Source organism: Salvia hispanica, chromosome 6 (assembly GCF_029641045.1).
Source record: "Salvia hispanica isolate PSC_SH4W2 chromosome 6, Shi_PSC_v1, whole genome shotgun sequence".
Taxonomy (NCBI): Eukaryota; Viridiplantae; Streptophyta; class Magnoliopsida; order Lamiales; family Lamiaceae; genus Salvia; species Salvia hispanica.
Genome location: NC_142697.1, coordinates 1,137,431 through 1,158,115, shown reverse-complemented (window position 1 = coordinate 1,158,115; position 20,685 = coordinate 1,137,431). Strand labels below are relative to the sequence as shown.

The window sequence follows — 20,685 nt, the reverse complement described above, 5'->3', positions numbered from 1 at the left end:
TGAGTGAGAGAGGAAGATGTAGGTGAGTTGCATGAAAAAAAATATGAGAGAAGTATGAGTGAGATAATTTGATGTAAAAGATGGATGATGAATGTATGTATTTATACATGATTTTGAGATAATTTTTTTTATAAAAAAAATTTTTAAAAAGGTTGATTTTTTTTGAGAAGTATTTATTTATTTTCGGATTATTTTCGATTTAAAAAAAATAGAAATTGCCAATGGCATTGCCGTTGGCCAATCGAAGGGCGCCACGTTAGTGTGCTCTTCGGCATGGCGATGCTAGTTGGCAAGAGCACGTCCGTGCCGTCGGCAAGAGCACAACGACGAGCATGGTACTCGCCGCGCTAGCGACACGGCAGCTACTTATCCGACAAGCACCAATGCAGATGCTCTAACAACTATTTTCAATTTTGTCGAATTTACAAATTTCACATGCGACTAGTGTGCACGAAATGTTTTTTAATTATGGTATACGAATAAACAGATTATGAAATTATAATGGCAGTAGTATATAAATAAATGTATAAAGGAATCATAACAACTGTTTAATTTTGGAACATATCGACTATTGGTCCACTTGTTCACTTATAGATAAAATCGTCAGGAATATAATTTTATCGTATCCATATTAATATTTATATTATTCCTTATAAGAGAAAAAAATACTACGTAGTACATATTTTAAAAATAAAATATGAAGGGGGAATTTATGGGAAACTTTTGAATAATGCAACTTTGTTTTGTTTTATATACTGTGGTTGCGTTCACATGATTAAGTTCAAAGCATGTGCTTTCACTTCAATTATGACTAAATTACAACTTCAATTCCTAACAAGAAGATTCTAATGATGCTTGAAGTAATTGTTTATGATTATTCCTAGAAGTTTAGGTAACATTTGGATAAGATTAGCAGCAAATATCAAAATTAACTCAACCAAAACCCCTGACTCTTAAGGCAAATAACCTTAAAAAAGATCTTATACTTATTTCATAATATGTAAGCAATCTTATGCATCATCTCAATCAAGCTCTATCCCTTTCACACACACACACAATGGGAAGTTTGCAACCTCAAATAGGTGTTGGAGCTACAAACAATTCAAAGATAAAAATAGAATATAACAAAAATATACAGGCTGAGAAAATCCACTATACTACGTGATGGCTGCAAAATTGGATCAAAGCATATAACTTCTCTTTCTTGCAGACTCAAATCAAGAGAAAGGCTCTTTGCGCGTTGTCGTACAACGAATATCAGATCGAGAGAACTACAGGGCAGTTGAGATTAGGAGCATACCAAAACTGGAGGGTGACCATGCTCCCATCTCCCATTTATGTATCCATCCGTCCCTTGAGTGCATCGCCTCTCCTGCCAAAGTAAGTTACACGCCACACACAACATACGGAAAGTGGAAAGTCTGGTTCTTACCATTGGAAGCACCTTCAGGCCAAAACTCCTCCCATCATATCGAATTTAGGTAGGAATTGAATTATTGTAGCTCAATTTACTTACGATGTTAAATGCAGAAATGAAGTGTTAGACTTGCACACGGACTACTAAAGACGAAACGAGCTTATTACAAGGTTCATACAATATAATACAAGCATCAATCTCAAGAAAGAACTTCAAAACAAAGTTGAAAAAATACATGAGACTAAAACCTTCGCATGTACGACAATAATGATGTGGGCGAGTTCATAGTTATATATGTTTTAAAACTGTGTTGGCAAAACCCCTGCTTCATAATTGTAGCATTCACAAATCAACAAGACGAACCCAAACAAGCTACAGTATACCAATGTCAGTTTTTCGCCTCGATCATGTACAAATACAAGCGCATTTACAATATACCTGATGCAAATGACATCATTTGAATGCAGCCAATCAAAGAAAACCCACAGCAGATCCCAGCCTAACAGAGAGGAATATCATATACAGTGCAATGAGGCCTGCTCCAAGCGTCTGGCTAGGACGCATATCATTGTGGGGTAAAATGACGAGCGCCCAGATAAGTCCAGTCAAGATAAATCCCAAAGTGTAGTACAAGCTCGGATCTTGTGGGATGGAAAATGAGCCAGCTTTCTCAGACCAGGCTCCCAGCAGCATCGAGATTCCCAATCCAATAAGCGTATTGAACATGGGACCTGCGTAGCATCCAGACATGGCGATCTGCACGCCCTCTCTGCCATTCATGGATAATGCAAGATTTGATACCAAATCACCCATTGAGTTTCCCCAAGCCAATACAGTCACTCCAAGAACCGAAGGATTAACACCAAGAATCATACCTAATCCAACAAGCAGAGCCACGAGCTCGTTTGCTATCATATAGAACCAAACTATGCTCATTAAAAACCCTCCAAAAACCCACAGGAGTAAGAATCTTTGTGGTGGATGTTCCGTCCTTGTGTGCTTATATGCAAAAAAACAGAGCGCACAACCAACTGAAACACCCAATATATACGAAACCATTCTACTTTGAGGACTAAAGTTCTGTTGTGTATTCCATAGGAAAGCGAGAAGAATTGGTGCAAGCAGAGCACAGCCAACGGCATACACCCTCGACCAGTTCTCCTCATCCACTAAGGGGATTGTGAATCGCCTTGGAATTGACAAAGGCAATTCAAGAAGTGCACATATCTTTGAACATGAGACCGATTGTTGTTCTCCATCTCTGTCTTCTTCATTCCATCCCCACACATTCTTTTCACCATCAGGAATCTTCATGACTTGGTTCGAATATATTGCCACATTTGAGGCCCACATCCACTGTGGTAATGAAGAACGAGCCTGGGAGCCATCACCGTTGGTTTCAAGTTCAAGCAACGAGCCAAATGCAGACTCATCGTCTTGACCTCCCGAAAACACACTTCCCTTAACAGGAAGCAAAGGCTTAACGACATCCAATTTCAGCCTCTGCACTTGCTCCCTCAAAATCTCATTAGCAGCAACAGCAAATGCATACAATATATAAATCGCTACAAAAGCAATGGCAGCCCCGACAGTCACTTCACCAACAATCAAGATCAATAGAAGAGCCATAATCGTAAATATGAAAAACACAACATCCCTTATAAAGCACTTTTTATCAATCTGAACATCCTGATCAGCCACAGCAAGGGAAACAGCCCCAACAACAATGCAAGTAACGAACACTGCCCCTCCCAGCACGCTATGAAGCCCAACGTCTCCAGTTCCCGTTCCTACGAATGCTGCAATACTGGCAAACACATCTGGAGCACCATTTCCAAGCGGAAGCAGGGCGACCCCAGCAACAGTCGGAGAGAGCTTCAATAGACTCGAAAGCTTCTCCAACGAACAACAGAAATAATCAGCTGCAGTGTTGCCCAAAAGATAGAACAATGCAGTGAGCCAAACAGCTAGCAGGAAGAAAGTCCAAGGGCTGCCGTTGCAATCGCAATAGTAGAATGTCAGGTAGTCGAAAAACCCGTTTAATTTGCACTGAGGCCGAGCTTTCAAGAACTTGCAACTATTAACGTATCCCACGTGATCGAGCAGCCCCAAACAAAGCTCAGATTCATCACTATGTACATAGTTAGGATCAGTTCCATTTACAATCACATTGGAAGCTACACCTAATTCAACCATTCTCCTCCTGAACCCAGATAATCCCCCTTTTGAGCTGAATTTCGTAAATACATGCTCATGATTGTAAAACATAATGATCAAAACTAAGGTACATAAACCATTGAAAAACCCTCGAAATCGAGAGCTTTTTCTGCCGTAAAATAAACGCATATGGCTCATCTCCCCCCTCTAGTTACACATAAAATTGCAATTACACAGCTAGCAATAATTTCCGAAAATTCACAAAATTGAACCAGGGAAGGAATAGAAACGGCTCTTGATTTGACTAACCTGCAAATAAAGGAGATGAATTGGATGATTATTGGGTTCAAGCAATTGGGAACTAGGGTTCAGAAATTTAATTGCGAGAGCTCAATCAATTGACATCTGGTTAATAAAAGCGGCCTTGTCAATAATTGGTACAAGTACTTTGATTTTTATTGCATTTTGACCCCAAAGTAATGCTTTATAGTACTCCACTATTTAATTGGTAAAATGATATATCCACGTTGTAATAATTGGGCTTTGGGATCTTATAAACATTACATGGGTACGACTAGTTAACGCCTACTCCTGATTGAACCCACTCACATGACGTCGTGCATGAATGTAGGGACCGCCAAAGCAACGGAATCTGCTTTTTGCTGCAGCGGTACAAATTACTCCCTTAGTTTCATGTTAATAGAGTTATTTTTCTATTTCAGAAAGTTCCAAGTTAATTGAATCATATCTATTTTTGGTAAAAAAGTTACTTTATCTTTTACTTTATTCTCTCTTCATCTCTTACTTTATTTTCTCATACTTTATTCACCACCTACTTAACCCACTATTCTTAAATTCCGTGTCGAAAAAATGTCTCTATTAACAAGGAACGGATGGAGTATTATCCAAACCGGAAGGTTGAATCAATTGTAAAATAAGATAAAAAAGAGGCAATAGTAGCACTAATGCAAACCTTTCTGTGTTATCCCTGATTAAGTTATGAATTAACCGGGTGCAAATACTAATGAGTAGTACTAGAAATTTTTAACTTTACCTTCTTAAACTTAGCATAGTATCGAGGATAACTAACGGAATTTTGGATTGCAGTAACATTTCACTTACAATACAATTATACAACGAGAGTAACAATACAAAAAGTTTGTAGTATACTGAAGCAACAAAAGGTCAAACTTTATTACAAATTTATAATCAAAAGCCCAACACTACTCTTCGATGCTACATGATAGACATGTCTAATATATACCGTACACTTTAACTTCAAAGTTGACACTTGCTAAGCTTGCCAATGCTTCTTCACTCCTAGAAACTCTGGCTAGAACATGAAGGTCTAGTTGATCTCCGTATAAATCCTCTTGTTCCTCTACTATCTTTTTAGCTGACACCACTGCTGATTCACTACAATATTCCAATTCAATCGATCTAACTGTCGATATTTCTCCAATTTCCGATGGGATCTCATTCAGTTGGCTAATATAAAGAAGACGAAGCTTCTGGAGAACCGGAAAGTGGGAGTTGTCCGACACAATCCAATCTTCTAAACCATCACAAGACTCCAATTGTAGAAACTTGAGGCTTTGAAATTGGCCTTCAAATGTTTCCCACTTGCCTGTCCTGAAGAAACCATTTGTTAATACAAACTTCTCAAGAAGGGGCAATGAACCAATCTTTGGCAATATGTCTTCCAACTCGAGACTGGAAGAGACATCAACATACAACTTCTTGAGGGAGTGCGGGAACCTAATCCATTTCCAACACTCGACACAATCATATTCGGTGATGCAGCGGAAGTTTTCCAGTTTACTCAAACACTGAAGATAGCCGAGACAATTTTCTCCCTCCATTTGTTCCTCGTCGTACTTTAGGCACAATTTCTTCACGTTGGGAATTCTTTTAACCGTCTCCTCATTAAAAAACAAATTATTCACTACTTTGAGTGTATGCAAATTCTCCATGATAACAATGTCATTGTCGCCACGAGGAGGATCCGGGAGAATCACCTCGCCTAACTCAAAAACTAGATGCCGAAGCTGATGCAATTCCCAAATTTCAACCGGTGCAACAAGATTCTGCCAACAGTGAATTACCAACGTCTGCAGATTCCAAAGCAGGTTAACCGAAGCGGGGAATCCGGACTCCCAGTGAACAGTAACATCAAGGTACCGCGAGTTCACCAATTCAAACACATTATCAAGGAAATGACCACACATAATATTTTTATCATGTGCCTTGAATGTCCTCAACAATCTAAGATTATGAGGCAGCTGAACCTCTCCGTAGTCGTTATAATGACATACTACGGAACGAGCATGCGACAAAGATTCCAACACTTCACTTGTCAACAACCTTGGAAAAACAACCCGGCGCTCGCTATATTTGGCTACGGGATCATCTCTTACAAAACGATAAAACCTTTGCTTTTCCGCTTCTCTCAAACACAAATCCCTCAACAAATCATGAATCTTGCAACATTTTATCTCCCCACTAATCCCAATCTCATCAATTAAAACAAGATTTCTATCAACAAGCTCCTTCAAACACACTTTGCCTATCTCTTCCAAGCTTTTCCCACTTCTCGGTTTTAGAAATCCTTCAGCAGCCCAAAGTTTAACGAGCATTGATCTGCGGATCACCTCATCTTCACGAAAAACTCCCATATAGAGAAAGCACGGTTTCAAATATACCGGCAATTGCTTATAGCTCATGTGTAATATTCTAAAACACCATTCATCATCCTCCGAATTCACTATTGAGCTCAAGTTTTCCTCTATGGACTTCCAAAACTCTTTTGTAATATTGGATTTGGCCAAAAGCCCTCCAATCACAACAATTGATAATGGAAGTCCTCTGCAACTTTTTCCTATTCTCTTCCCAATTTCCACCACCTCTGGAGGGCAGCTTTTCTCCCCGAACACAGTTTTGGACAGAAGCTCCCAACTATCAACCTCATTCAAAAGACTCATCTCAAGGTTTTTAGAACTCGATAAAGCAGAACCCAAGTTTGATAGCCTAGTCGTCACCACTATTCTACTACCATTTTTGTTATCCGGTAAAAACCTCCTAATCCCATCCCACGCCTCGATACTCCACATATCATCAAGTACAATCAAGTATCTTCTACCAAAAAAGTGCTTATACAATATTTCTCCCAAACCATCAACACCCAAATTTTGACCAACATCCTTATTTAACTGATGAAGAATGTGTTTGAGCATTTCTTGAATGTTATACTCTTGGGATATGGTAGCCCAAGCACAAACATGAAAATGCTCCTTAGTAAGACGGTCTTGATAAATGTTCAGAGCAAGAGTGGTCTTACCAGACCCGCCCATTCCTACAATGGGAATGATCTGTAGATCACGACGATCAGAAGTGAGCTTATCCTTCATTTCAAGTAAGAGATCATCAACACCCACCATAATATTCTCCTTGGCTATGTGTGAAGACTTTGAAGAATCTGAAGGTGTTGACTTGGTGGTGTGCACACCCAAAGTCTGTTGGATTTCCTTTGCTTCTTTCATTATCAGATCCATATCTCCAATCACCTTCTCTAGAGCTTCGTACAAGGAGTCGGGGCTGATCTTTCCTGCATCGCTCGTGATCTGATCCACGATATGGGATTCGATCATGTCTTCAGCTGCATAAGCTGCATCTGCAATGCGACTCTCCAATGGATCGGCTTCTCTGCTGTAGTCAAGATGGGGATTATAAATAGTGAGAAATTTTTGGAGGAAAGTGATCTTTTCAGTGAGAGACTCAGCCTGTTTAGGGTGGAGAGAGATGGGAGGGCGAGGATGAAGATGAAGGGTATCCATGATATTCGTAACAGAAACCAGAGCTGCATAAGCAGCCATGATTTTGAATCTTGTGTTGTCAATCTAGAGGAGAAGATGAATGAAAATGAGATAGTGATTCTGAATTCTCAAAAGGGATGCTGTAGAATTAAATAAATGAGGCATCTTGAAACATTAACACCATGTTTCCACTATCATTTAACTAATAGTTTCTTTGTGGAGTTTCCATGGAAGCGCTCAATAAACATGTCTACATAAATTTAAAAGAAGAAAGAGATAGGTTTGTACACTTGCTTTTCTTTAACTGCTAGACTTTGGACTCACTGTGTTGTCAAAAGCATCCCCCCGTGCTAGGCTCGAATCGCTATATCTGGAATACATTATATCCCATAAGCTCATGATGATTTAGCCCAACCCATTGAGGAAATACCTATTAATAGAGTTCAGAAGTAAGTGTAGAGGATTCATTTGTCATCAATGGAAAGGCCAGAGGAAATGGGTAGCTTTTTTCTTCAACATTATTGTCAAACAGCTAACTCATTTCTTCTTCTTGGACTGGGCTATGATTTATGGGCCTGAGCTCTGCTTCAAACTCTGATTTTGGAAATCTAAACTCAAGTCATTCGGGCCGGGCTGTGATATGATGAGCCTAAATGTAAATTGCACAGACGGCCCATCTAATTCATTGGCGAGTTAGATCGTCGTGGTCGTAAACTGATTAACTTCTTTTCAGACTCCATACACCAAATGGTAGACATAGTAGCTGTATAATCTTCTTCACAGTTGGGTTAGCATCACATTATTACCAGAGTGATCAAGGCAGGAAGACATGTAGGTTAACACAATACAAGTCATAAAAAATCAGTCTCAATCAAATCACTTAACACAAGTACATACCCACTGTTGGTTAGCATTTTTCAGCATAGGAAAGATGAAACATTTTTCAAATAAAAGCTAACATCCGAACAAAACCATAATACACTTTTGTGATAGACATTAATCTCAACATGCAAGGGATGATCTTCTCTTTGTAAAATTTCTGGAATCACTCTAAGAGTGGGTATTTCTGTAACTGAATGATAGGAAACTACTGAGGAAATACCTGTTACTAGAGTTCAGAAGTAAGTGAGTTTGATGTCGACGGTTTGTTAAAAGCACTAATTGATACGACGTAAGAACAAAATTAACACTAGAAAGGGCGTACAGTAATGAACGAACACAAGCTCAAACTTTATTACAAGGTTACAAAATAAAACTCTGTCTCGCATCTTCATAGTCTTGTACTACATGAGATGGAATGAGAAGCAGGAGGTAGGCCCAACAGCAGGGCACTCTTTGATGCTACACGACAGCAACTCTAATTTTATGCAAATTTAACTTGAAAGTTGGCAGTTGCCAAGCTCTTCAGTTCTTCTTGTCTATTCCAAACTCTAACTTGAACATGAAGGTCTAGTTGGTCTCCATATAAATCCTCTTGTTCCTCTACTATCTTTTTAGCTGACTCCACGGCTGATACACTGCAATAATCCAATTCAATTGATTTCAACGTTGCTATTTCTCCCACTTCTGATGGGATCTCCTTCAGTTGATCACAAAAATCAAGACGAAGCTTCTGGAGAACTGGAAAGTGGGATTTGTCTGATACAATCCAATCTTCTAGACCATTACAATAGTGCAATAGTAGAAATTTGAGGCTTGGAAATTGGCCTTCAATTGTTTCCCACTTGCCTGTTTTAAAGACACCGTGTTTTAAAACTAACTTCTCAAGAAGGGGCAATGAACTGATATCTGACATTATATCTTCCAAGTTCAGAGAATTAGAGGCAGAATAGGTGACAAGGACAGACAACTTCTTGAGAGAGTGCGGGAACCTAATGCTCTGCCAATGCATATCACGTCCATTGTTGAGGTAGCAGTGGAAGTTTTCCAATCTACTAAAACACTCAAGATTGCTGAGATAGTTTTTTCCCTTCATTTGTGTAACATTATACCAAAGATGCAATTTCTTCACGTTGGGAATTCTTTTAACCACCGTCTCATTCACAACCAAATTCTTCACTCCTTTGAGCGTATGCAGATTCTCCATGATAACAATGTCATTGTCGTCACTGGGAGGTTCTGGGAGACTCAATCGGTATTGTGTAAACTCGAGATGCCGAAGTTGATGCAATTTCCAAAGTTCATTTGGTGCAATGAGAACACGCGAACAACGAATAATCAATGTCCGTAGATTCCAAAGTAGATCAATTGAAGTAGAAAATTTGGACTCATGATGAACTCTAATAGCAAGATACCGTAAGTTCACCAATTCAAACACATTATCAAAAAAATAAGCGCCATTCATTGTATTGGTATCTTTATCATATGCTTTGAGTGTCCTCAGCAATCTAAGATTGTGAGGCAGTCGAACTTCTCCATAGTTGTCATAATCACATATTATGGAACGAGCACATGACAAAGATCCCAGGACTACACTTGTCAACAACATTGGAAAAATAACACGGCGTTGGTTTTTTATGACACGAAGTTGGCTTTTTGTGCGTGGAGGATCGCCTCTTACGAAATGATAAAACCTTTCCTTTTCAACTTCTCTCAAACACATATCTCTAAGCAAATCATGAATTTTGCAGTATTTTATCTCCCCACTAATCCCAATCTTATCAATCAAAACAAGATTTCTATCCGCAAGATCCTTTAAATACACTTTAGCTATCTCTTCCAAGCTTTTCCCACTTATTGGTTTTAGAATTCCTTCAGCAACCCATAATTCAACAAGCGTTGATCTACGAATCACCTTATCTTCACCAAAAATTCCCATCCAGAGTAAGCACGGTTTAAGATAAACTGGCAATTGCTTATAGCTCATGTGTAATATTTTAACACAACGCTCGTCATCCTCTGAATTCACTATTGAATTTAAGTTTTCCTCCATGGACTCCCAAAATTCGCTTGTGTGATTGGATTTGGACAAAAGTCCTCCAATCACGACAATTGACAATGGAAGTCCTTTGCAACTTTTTCCTATTCTCTTCCCAATTTCCACCATCTCCGGTGGGCAGCTTTTCTCCCCGAACACAGTTTTGGAGAGAAGCTCCCAACTATCAACCTCATTCAAAAGACTCATCTCAAGGTTTTTAGAGTGGGATAAATCAGAACCCAAGTTTGATAGCCTAGTTGTTACCACTATTCTGCTACCATTTTTGTTATCCGGTAAAAACCTCCTAATCCCATCCCACGCCTTGATACTCCACATATCATCAAGTATAATCAAGTATTTCCTACCAAATATATGTTTATACAAGATTTCTCCTAAACCTTCCACACTCGATGTTTGACCAATATCTTTATCTAACTGGCGAAGAATGCGTACGAGCATTTCTTGAATGTTATACTCTTGAGATATGGCAACCCAAGCAGAAACATGAAAATGCTCCTTAATAAGACGATCTTGATAAATGTTTATGGCAAGAGTTGTCTTACCAGAGCCACCCATCCCTACAATGGGAATGATCTGTAGATCACGGCGATCAGAAGTGAGTTTATCCTTCATTTCAAGCAAGGCCTCCTCAGCACCCACCATGCTACTCTTCTTTGCAATGGGAGAAGACTTCAAGGAATCCGAAGGCGTTGACTTGGTGCTACTCTCCTTTGCAATAGCAGAAGACTTCAAGGAAGATGAAGGCGTTGACTTGGTGTGCAGCTGATGTTGGATGCCCAAAGTCTGTTTGATCTCCATGGCTTCTCTCTTGATCAGATCCATATCTCCGATCACCTTCTCTAGAGCTTCGTACAAGGAGTCGGGGCTGGTCTTTCCTCCATCAGTTTTGATCTGATCCACGACATGTGCTTCGATTATGTCTTCAGCCGCATAAGCTGCATCTGCGATGCTACTCTCCAGTGGATCGGCCTCTTTGCTGTAGTCAAGATGGGGATTATAGATTTCGAGAAAATTCTCGAGGAAAGTGACCTTTTCGGTGAGTGAGTCAGTCTGTTTAGGGTGGATAGAAATGGGAGGGGAAGGATGTTTGTGAAGGGTATCTATGATATGCATAAGAGAAACCAGAGCTCCATAAGCTGCCATGCTTATTAACTCAGTCTATGAATGCTCACATAGAATTTGAATGAAAAATGAGATGATATTTAGAAGACAAGCAATTTGAGAATTAACTCAGGGCAGCATTATTGAAATCAATAAATATGGATACAGACTTTCTCCTTCCACAGTATTGACAGATAATTAAGGTGGTTGGCTATTCCTTTCCACATTATTGCGAGACTGAGATAGTTAAGAAGCTATGAATATGGTTAGTCCAAACCTGAATTTTTGGGCTCGAAACTCTGCATTTGATATTTTGGTTTAACCTGCATATCATAGTGGAAAGATTATATAGTGCGTGGTAAAAGAAATTTAATTTTCAAATTAGAACGATTTTCATAATCTGCTTAGAAGACCACATGTGCTCCATTCGCTTGACGAAATGCTCAGCAGACTGTTCGATCGCAGAATCGTGTTCTTTTAATCAAGCTGGAAACGGCGCATTCCAAACAGCTGGAATTGAATGTGTACACGATTGCACTTAATATAAATATAAATTTAATTATTTAAAAATTATACACCAACACTCTTTAAGAGCATCCACTATAGGGGCGGCGCGCCGGCCGCCCCGGAGGCGGCTTAGCCGCCTCCGGCGATCTATAGGGGGGAAGGCGTCCGCCCGCGGCGGAAGGGGCATCGCCGGCTTTGTGGCGAGGACGGGCCGCATGAGAGAGAAGCGTGGCGGCCACCGCGCCTATCTATTGCGCGGCGAAACCGCCGCGGCGGTCGCCGGATTTTATTTTATTATTTTTTTTTTTTAAATTCGAATTTGTAATTATTTTTTTTGGCTTATTTAAATACCCTACCAATTTGTTTTCCACTCCACACCCATTTTCACTCCACCCCCAATTTCACAACCCTAGATTTTACCAAATGCACGGGAGAGACGAAGATTCACCCGGCACGGAAGAATCGGGATACGGATACTATCCTTCTTCCCAGCCATCTCAGCTGTGGGGATCGAGTCCCAGTCCCCCTCCATTCCAGTCGTGGTCACCGACATCCCCGTCGTGGCAACAAAGCCAATATCGGGGTCAATCTTCTCATCAGAGGAATTTGGGTCGTTCGACATTTGGAGATTATCGACCCACTATGGACTCGCCCAACCATCCGCAGCCGGATACCCCTTCTCACTCTTTCCAGCGCACCCAGACTCCTTTGTCTGATTTCGATAGGTTCACACTGGAGCAGATGATGGGGCTGATGAGTCTGGGCCTACCGGAGACCCAGCCGACGAGATCTTCCGGCAACGGCGGTGGTGGGAGAGGCGGCGGCGGCGGTGGTGGGAGAGGCGGCGGCAACGGTGGTGGTGGGAGGGGCAGCAACGGTGGTGGTGGGAGGGGCGGCGGCAACAGCGGTGGGGGGAGGGCCGGCGGCGACGGCGGTGGGGGGAGAGGCGGCGGCGACTGCGACGGGGATGGCAGCGGCAGCGGCGGTAGCGAGTCGGCGGTAACAAGTCGGGGCGGGCACTACACCAAAGACGAGTCGATTGCTGTGGCGAGGGCATGGGATGCCGTCACATCAGACCCCTGTGTTGGCACCGATCAGACCGAGATGGGCTTTTGGAAGCGCGTCTTGTTGACCTACAATGAGTTCAAGCCGAGAGGCGCCAAACCGCGTGACGCGGAACAGCTCCGGAAAAAGTTTGGGAGGATTCTGACACCCACCAAGAAGTTCGCGAGCATCTACGGCAACAACCTTCTCAACGCTGAGAGTGGCCGCAACGAAGCCGAAGTGAAGGCTCTGTCTGTGTCCCAATACAACGCGCTATATAAGTCTAGGTTCAACCACTGGGGAGGAGTTTCTCGTTCTCGAGAACTGCCCGAAATTCAAGGCCATCTGTGCAGAGGAGACTGAGGGTCACGCGGCGAAGCGCAATAGACGCAACAGAGCCGGGAACTACAGCAGCAGCAGCGGCGGACAATCAATCGACCTCAACGACGCCCAAGCGGAGGAGCCCTCTGATACACACACCAGGCGCTCACGCCCTCCGGGGCAGAAGGCCAATATCTGCAGCGCCCGAATGTCTGCAGGTTCCTCCCGCTACTCGGCGGCCGCGTCTGGATCGCGAGGCGCGCAGGCGCCTTCTGGAGCTCAGTCCGTGGACCATGGGGCCCATGTGGTCTTGAACAGGAACCTGAATGTGCAGTTGATGAAACAACTGCAAGATAACTGTTGTTTCTACGAGTCGGCCACCGACCCGATCACCAAGGCGATATACTATGAGCTGATGTGTAGGATCAGAGAGGATATGGGGCTGACTGGTCCAGGGGCGACGCCGGGGGCGGCGGGGGCAGGGGCGGCGGCGCCAGGGGGAGTGGGCGACGAAGATAAGGCAGAGGATTCCGACTCCGCCACCGAGTAGATGGTGGCGGTGTTTTTATTTGTTTTTGTATGTTTTTTTTTAAATGTTCGTTGTGTAATTTTCCGGTATCCATGAATACAACGAATATTTGGTCTCATCGAACTTTTTAATTTTATTATTATCTCGTTCTCTAATTATTTATAGTCCGATAATTTTAATTTTAATTGAATTAAAATATACAACAAATAAAATAAAGTGAAATTTGTCCACCAAAAAGTGTCCACTATTGCTGCGGACACTTTTTTTTTTTGCTGTGGACAAATAAAATGGGGTTATGGACAAAAAAAAAATGTTGTCCACCAAAAAGCATCCACCTATAGTGGATGCTCTAAGTTTAACTACTCTTTTCCTCCTATCTTCTACTCTACCAATTTTATCTTAATTTGGTGATATGTTCATATTTTTAAGAAATAGAGAGAGTAGTATTAGTTTTAAATTTATTCTATTAATTACCCAACTTGGTAATTAGAGGAATACTTTTACCAACTAAACTTCATTTCATCATCAAAATTAGTACTACTTTCTTCGTCCCATAAAAATAAAAATATTTAGGATGATATAAGAATTAATGCATAATTATTAAAGTAAGAGAAATTGGAAGAAAAGATAATTAAAGTATTATCAGCAGATAATGTGCCTCACGTCATTAATGCAAAATAAGTTACCAAAATGAAAGGGGTTCATATTTTTATGGAAATGAGGATTATAATTTAAAGTAATCCCTTCATCTCATTTAGCATTTTCTTTTTAAGACACATAATTTAAGAAAATTGTATTTCATTAAGTGAAAAAAATACAATAAATTAAGGAATAAAGAACTAAATATATACATGAATGGCCAATACTATAGAAGAGATTAAAATAGTTGACTTTTTCAAATAAAGAAATGGCTTAGTTATCATTAGAATAAAATGAGTGAAATAAAGACTGTATAAGATTATTTTGGGTAGCTTTTTTTCTTCCTTGAACATTATTGGCTATTGCCAAACAGCTCAATCCATTCCTTTCAGACTCCATATTTCAAATGGCAGACGTAGTAGCTGCATAATCTTCTTCGTGATTGGGTGCTTGTCACATTTAATACTAAGTGATAAGACAAAAAAACAGGTAGGTTAAGACTACAAATCATACAAAACCATCCCATCACTCCACACAAACACAATTACATACCCACTATTGGATTTAGTATCTCACCAAAGGAAACATTTTGCCAATAAAATCTAAGATCAAAACAAAACCAAAAACACACTCTTGTGATAAGCATTAATCTCAGCATACCCTCATAAATGCTCTTGTTCCTCTACTATCTCTTCCTCTTGTATGCTATCTAAAAAACTTAATAGTTCATCATCAAAGATGGGACTTCCCAACCAATTCATTGTTTCTTTCATGCTATGTGCGAAGTCTATCTCTACTACTTCAAAGTTGGCACTTTCCAACCTCTTCAGTTCTTCTTGTTCATGCTTAACCACAACTCGAACACGAAGGTCTAGTAGGTCTCCATATAAACCTTCTTGTTCCTCTATTATATCTTTAGCCGACACCACCGCTGATTCACTGCAATATCGCAAAGAAATTGACTTCATTGTTGCTATTTCTCCAATCTCTGATGGGATCTCCTTCAGTTGATCCACTTTAGTCAGACAGAGATTTTGGAGAAGCGGAAAGTGTGAGCTGTTTGGCACAATCCAATCTTCTAGATCCCGACAAGCCTTCAATAAGGTGTTGGGGCTGATTATTCTTTCATTATCAAATCCATATCTCACAATTTCTTTCATTATCAAATCCATATCTCCGATCACCTTCTCTAGAGCTTCGTATAAGGTGTTGGGGCTGATTATTCCTCCATCACTTGTGATTTGATCCACAATATGGGATTCGATGATGTCTTCAGCTGCATAAGCTGCATCTGCAATGTGACTCTCCAATGGATCCGCTTCTCTGCTGTAGTCAAGATGGGGATTATAAATAGTGAGAAATTTTTGGAGGAAAGTGATCTTTTCAGTGAGAGACTCAGCCTGTTTAGGGTGGAGAGAGATGGGAGGGTGAGGATGAAGATGAAGGGTATCCATGATATTCATAACAGAAACCAGAGCTGCATAAGCAGCCATGATTTTGAATCTTGTGTTGTTCAGTCTAGAGAAGAAGATGAATGAAAAGGAGATGGTGATTCTGAATTCTCAAAAGGGATGCTGTAGAATTAAACAAATGAGGCGTCTTGGAAGTTGCTACCATCATTTAACTAATATTTTCTGTGGAGATTCCCTGCAGACATGAAAGCTCTCAATAAACAGATGTATACATACTATAACAAAGAAGAAAGATGTAGGTTTGTACATTTCCTTCTTTTCATCATGGATTTAAAGTTCTCTAATTACCAGCCTATGGACCACCGTGTTGTCAAAAGCGCGCTCCACGCGTTAGTCTCGAATCGCTCCAAGTGTTGTCTCTGGAATACATTATAGCCCAAGCCCATGACGATTAAGTCCAACCCATTGTTTTAGAACAAAGCCAATATAAAATCCTACTCCTATCCTGCTGTACTAGAAGGTGCTGCTCAAACAACTGACTGGCGACAGCTCTCAAACGTATGCAAGGGAGACTTCGAGTGTGGTTCCAGATAGCAGCATCTCCCCCTTCAATATAAAAATATAGATAGTGAAATGCTCCTTTTACAGTAGAACAAAAGTAACACTAGCTTGCAGTATTGAACTAACACAAGCTCAAATTTATTACAAGGTTACAACAACAAAAAAAAAACTCTGATACCTCACATCTTCACCGCCTTGTACATGAGATGAAATGAGATGAGATGAGAAGAGGAAGTGAGGTCCAACAACAGGGTACTCTTTGATGCTACACGAGATCAAGTCTACTTTTTTATCTACAACTATACAAATTCAAAGTTGGCAGTTGCCAAGCTCTTCAGTTTTTCTTGATCCTTATAAACTTTGACACGAACATGAAGGTCTAGTTGGTCTCCATATAAATCTTCTTGTTCCTCTACTATCTTTTTAGCTGACCTCACCGCTGATTCACTACATGATTCCAATTCAATTGATTTCAACGTTGCTATTTCTCCAACTGCAGATGGTATCTCCTTCAGTTGACGAAACCCACGAAGATGAAGCCCTCGCAGATGTGGAAAGTGAGAGTTGTCTGATACAATCCAATCTACTAAATCATAGCAACTTTCCAAATGTAGAAACTTGAGGCTTGGAAACTGGCCTTCAATTGTTTCCCACTTGCTTGTTTTGAAGACACCACTATTTAAAACTAACTTCTCAAGAAGGGGCAATGAACTGATTTCTGACATTATATCTTCCAAGTTCAGAGCATAATGGGCAGACCAGGCGACAATGACAGACAACTTTTTGAGGGAGTGTGGGAACCTAATGCCCTGCCAATGCACATCATGTGCATTGTTGAGGTAGCAGTGGAAGTTTTCCAATTTACTCAAACACTCAAGATTGCTGAGATAGTTATTCCCCTTCATTTCTGCAATATTGTACCAAAGATACAATTTCTTCACATTGGGAATTCTTTTAACCACCTTCTCATTCAAAACCAAATTCTTCACTCCTTTGAGTGTATGCAGGTTCTCCATTATAACAATGTCATTGTCGTCAATAGGAGGTTCTGGGAGACTCAATCTGTATTGCGTAAACTCAAGATGCCGAAGTTGATGCAATTTCCAAATTTCATTCGGTGCAATAAGACCACGCGAACAACGAATAGTCAATGTGTGTAGATTCCAAAGCAGATCAATCGAAGTAGAGAATTTGGACCCAGGATGAACTCTAACAGCAAGGTACCGTAAGTTCACCAATTCAAACACATTATCAAAGAAATAAGCACCATTCATAATATCGGTATCTACATCATATGCTTTGAGTGTCCTCAACAATCTTAGGTTGTGAGGCAGTCGAACTTCCCCATAGTCGTCATAGTCACATATTAAGGAACGAGCATATGAAAAAGATCCCAAGACTAGACTTGATAACAACCTTGGAATAATAACACGACGTTGGCTTTTTATTCGTGGAGTATTTAAGCGTGGGAGATCATCTCTTATAACATGATAAAACCTTTCCTTTTCAACTTCTTTCAAACACATATCTCTCACCAAATCATGAATTTTGCAGCATTTTATCTCCCCATTAATCCCAATCTTATTAATCAAAACAAGATTTCTATCGGCGAGATCCTTTAAATACACTTTGGCTATCTCTTCCAAGCTTTTCCCACTTTTTGGTTTGAGAATTCCTTCAGAAACCCATAATTTAATGAGCGTTGATCTACGAATCACCTTATCTTCACCAAAAATTCCCATATAGAGAAAGCACGGTTTTAGATAAACCGGCAATTGCTTATAGCTCATGTGTAATATTCTAAAACACCATTCATCATCATTTGAATTCACTATTGAACTCAAGTTTTCTTGTATAGACCACCAAATCTCTCTTGTATGGTTGGATTTGGTCAAAAGTCCTCCAATCACAACAATCGACAATGGAAGTCCTTTGCAACCGAAAACTATTCTCCAACCGATTTTCACCAATTCTGGAGGGCAAACTTTCTCTCCAAACACAATTTTGGAGAGAAGCTTCCAACCATCAACCACATTCAAAAGACGCATCTCAAAGTTTTTAGAGTGGGATAAATCAGAACCCAGGTTTGATAGCCTAGTTGTTACCACTATTCTGCTACCATTTTTGTTGTCCGGTAAAAACCTCCTAATCCCATCCCACGCCTTAATACTCCACATATCATCAAGTATAATCAAGTATTTTCTACCAAATAAGTTTTTATGCAAGATTTCTCCTAAACCTTCCTCACTCGATGTTTGACCAACTTTTTGATTTAACTGACGAAGAATGTGTACGAGCATTTCTTGAATGTTATACTCTTGAGATATGGCAACCCAAGCGGAAACATGAAAATGCTCTTTAACAAGACGGTCTTGATAAATGTTCATGGCAAGAGTAGTCTTACCAGAGCCACCCATCCCTACAATGGGAATGATCTGTAGATCACGGCGATCAGAAGTGAGTTTATCTTTCATTTCAAGCAAGGCCTCCTCAGCACCCACCATGGTAATCTTATCATCTGCATTGGTAGAAGACTCTGAGGAATCTGAAGGCGCTGACTTGGTGTGCAGCTGATGTTTGACGCCCAAAGTCTGTTTGATTTCCATGGCTTCTTTCTCAATCAGACCCATGTATCCAATCACCTTCTCTAGAGATTTGTACAAGGAGTTGGGGCTGGTCTTTCCCCCATCAGTTTTGATGTGATACACGATATGTGATTCGATTATGTCTTCAGCCGCATAAGCTGCATCTGCGATGCTACTCTCCAGTGGATCGGCCTCTTTGCTGTAGTCAAGATGGGGATTATAGATTTCGAGAAAATTCTCGAGGAAAGTGACCTTTTCGGTGAGTGAGTCTGCCTGTTTAGGGTGGATAGAAATGGGAGGGGAAGGATGTTTTCGGAGGGTATCTATGATATGCATAAGAGAAACCAGAGCTCCATAAGCTGCCATGCTTATTAACTCAGTCTATGAATGCTCACATAGAATTTGAATGAAAAATGAGATGATATTTAGAAGACGAGCAATATTGTTTCATGAATTCACAGTTGAGAATTGAAATCAATAAATATGGACACAGACTTTCTCCTTTCACAGTGTTGATAGATTTAAGATGGTTGGCCATTCCTTACCACATTATTGCGAGACTGAGACAGTTCAGATAAGATAAATGCTCCCAACTTTGGCTTAGAGCCACTAAAATTGTAATCTCTAAAAATGTCCCCATTTTTTGAAAAAGCTACGAATATGGTCCAAACCTGAATTTTTTGGGCTTGAAACTCTGATTTTGATGATTTGGCTTCACCTGCATATCATAATGGAAAGATTAGATAGTGCATTGTAAAAAGAATTCAATCTTCAAATTTGAAACGATTTGCATAATCTGCTTAGAAGAACATATGTGCTCCAAATGCTCGACGAAATGCCCAAGAGATTGTTCGATCGCAGAATCGTCTTCTTAAATCAAGCTGGAAACGACAAAAGTGATTAGTCAAACAGCCGGATTGAAGTTTGCGCCAAATCAATATCTCATTATATTTTGTTTATTGATGTAATGTGTAACTCACACACAATTTATTAATTGCAGAGAAGAAAATGCAAAATAAAAAAAAATAAAAAAAGAAAAAAGAAAAGAAAAGGAGTATGATAATATTAACTGAACAAGTGGGTAGCTTTTTCTTCAACATTATCAAGTAGCCAACTCATTTCTTCTTGGACTGGGATATGATATTATGGGCTTGCGCTCAGCTTCTAACTATGATTTTGAAAATCTAAACTCAAGTCTTTTGGGCTGGGCTGTGATATGACGAGCCTAAATGTAAATTGCACGGACGTCCAAACTAATTCACTAGTTGCCACTTAACGTGGCTTTGATACCACTCTAATGAGTGGACCTAGCAAGGTAGAGGTAGAGCGAGATACAACTTGGAGAAGTACGGCGGAAGCTTACAAATTATTACAATTTTATTTTACAAGAAAATATTTTGCTAAGGAGTGAATTTCTCAGCACATGAGATATTGTGTGAAGGTAAAGAAAAGCGTATCCTTTCACTAAGGCAGATGGTCCTTAAATAAGGCAAATTCCAGACTTGAAATGCCTCTTCAATTGAGCTTTAGGACAGAAACGTCATTGCTTCCATCATATTTTGGTGAGTCATCCTTCCACTTGTTTTAAAGCTAGAGATTCTTCTGACATCTTCACATTCACTTTTCAGAGGATGACATTAATTCAAGCTGCCATTATCATCG

General features: G+C 40.2%; 3 protein-coding genes and 1 pseudogene across 6 annotated transcripts; all 4 read right to left on the bottom strand.

The window, feature by feature from the left end:
- Positions 1-1,022: 1,022 nt before the first annotated feature.
- LOC125207453 (cation/calcium exchanger 4 pseudogene) lies at positions 1,023-4,009 on the bottom strand (annotated as a pseudogene). The gene is made up of 2 exons (XR_016132975.1): positions 1,856-4,009; positions 1,023-1,372 (listed from the first exon to the last, which is right to left on the bottom strand). The product of XR_016132975.1 is annotated as a cation/calcium exchanger 4 pseudogene (transcript).
- Positions 4,010-4,686: 677 nt separating this feature from the next.
- LOC125203177 (putative late blight resistance protein homolog R1A-10) lies at positions 4,687-8,432 on the bottom strand. Its single transcript, XM_048101482.2, has one exon. The coding sequence runs from the start codon at positions 7,444-7,446 to the stop codon at positions 4,828-4,830; it is 2,619 nt and encodes an 872-aa protein (XP_047957439.1). The 5' UTR covers positions 7,447-8,432; the 3' UTR covers positions 4,687-4,827.
- A 115-nt stretch (positions 8,433-8,547) lies between these two features.
- Positions 8,548-11,904, bottom strand: LOC125203175 (putative late blight resistance protein homolog R1A-3). Its single transcript, XM_089061190.1, has one exon. The coding sequence runs from the start codon at positions 11,465-11,467 to the stop codon at positions 8,750-8,752; it is 2,718 nt and encodes a 905-aa protein (XP_088917316.1). The 5' UTR covers positions 11,468-11,904; the 3' UTR covers positions 8,548-8,749.
- A 3,034-nt stretch (positions 11,905-14,938) lies between these two features.
- LOC125203176 (putative late blight resistance protein homolog R1A-3) lies at positions 14,939-19,688 on the bottom strand. Of its 3 annotated transcripts, none has more exons than XR_016132801.1 (3): positions 16,617-19,688; positions 16,185-16,483; positions 16,018-16,112 (listed from the first exon to the last, which is right to left on the bottom strand). XR_016132801.1 is itself a non-coding variant. In XM_089061191.1 (2 exons), the coding sequence occupies exons 1-2, from the start codon at positions 19,387-19,389 to the stop codon at positions 15,128-15,130; spliced, it is 2,781 nt and encodes a 926-aa protein (XP_088917317.1). In that variant the 5' UTR covers positions 19,390-19,688; the 3' UTR covers positions 14,939-15,127. The 3 variants fall into 3 exon arrangements, 1 of the variants encoding a protein (XP_088917317.1); XR_016132800.1 differs by having other exon boundaries at positions 16,226-16,483; XM_089061191.1 differs by lacking the exons at positions 16,018-16,112; positions 16,185-16,483 and adding an exon at positions 14,939-15,566 and having other exon boundaries at positions 17,048-19,688.
- Positions 19,689-20,685: the final 997 nt, after the last annotated feature.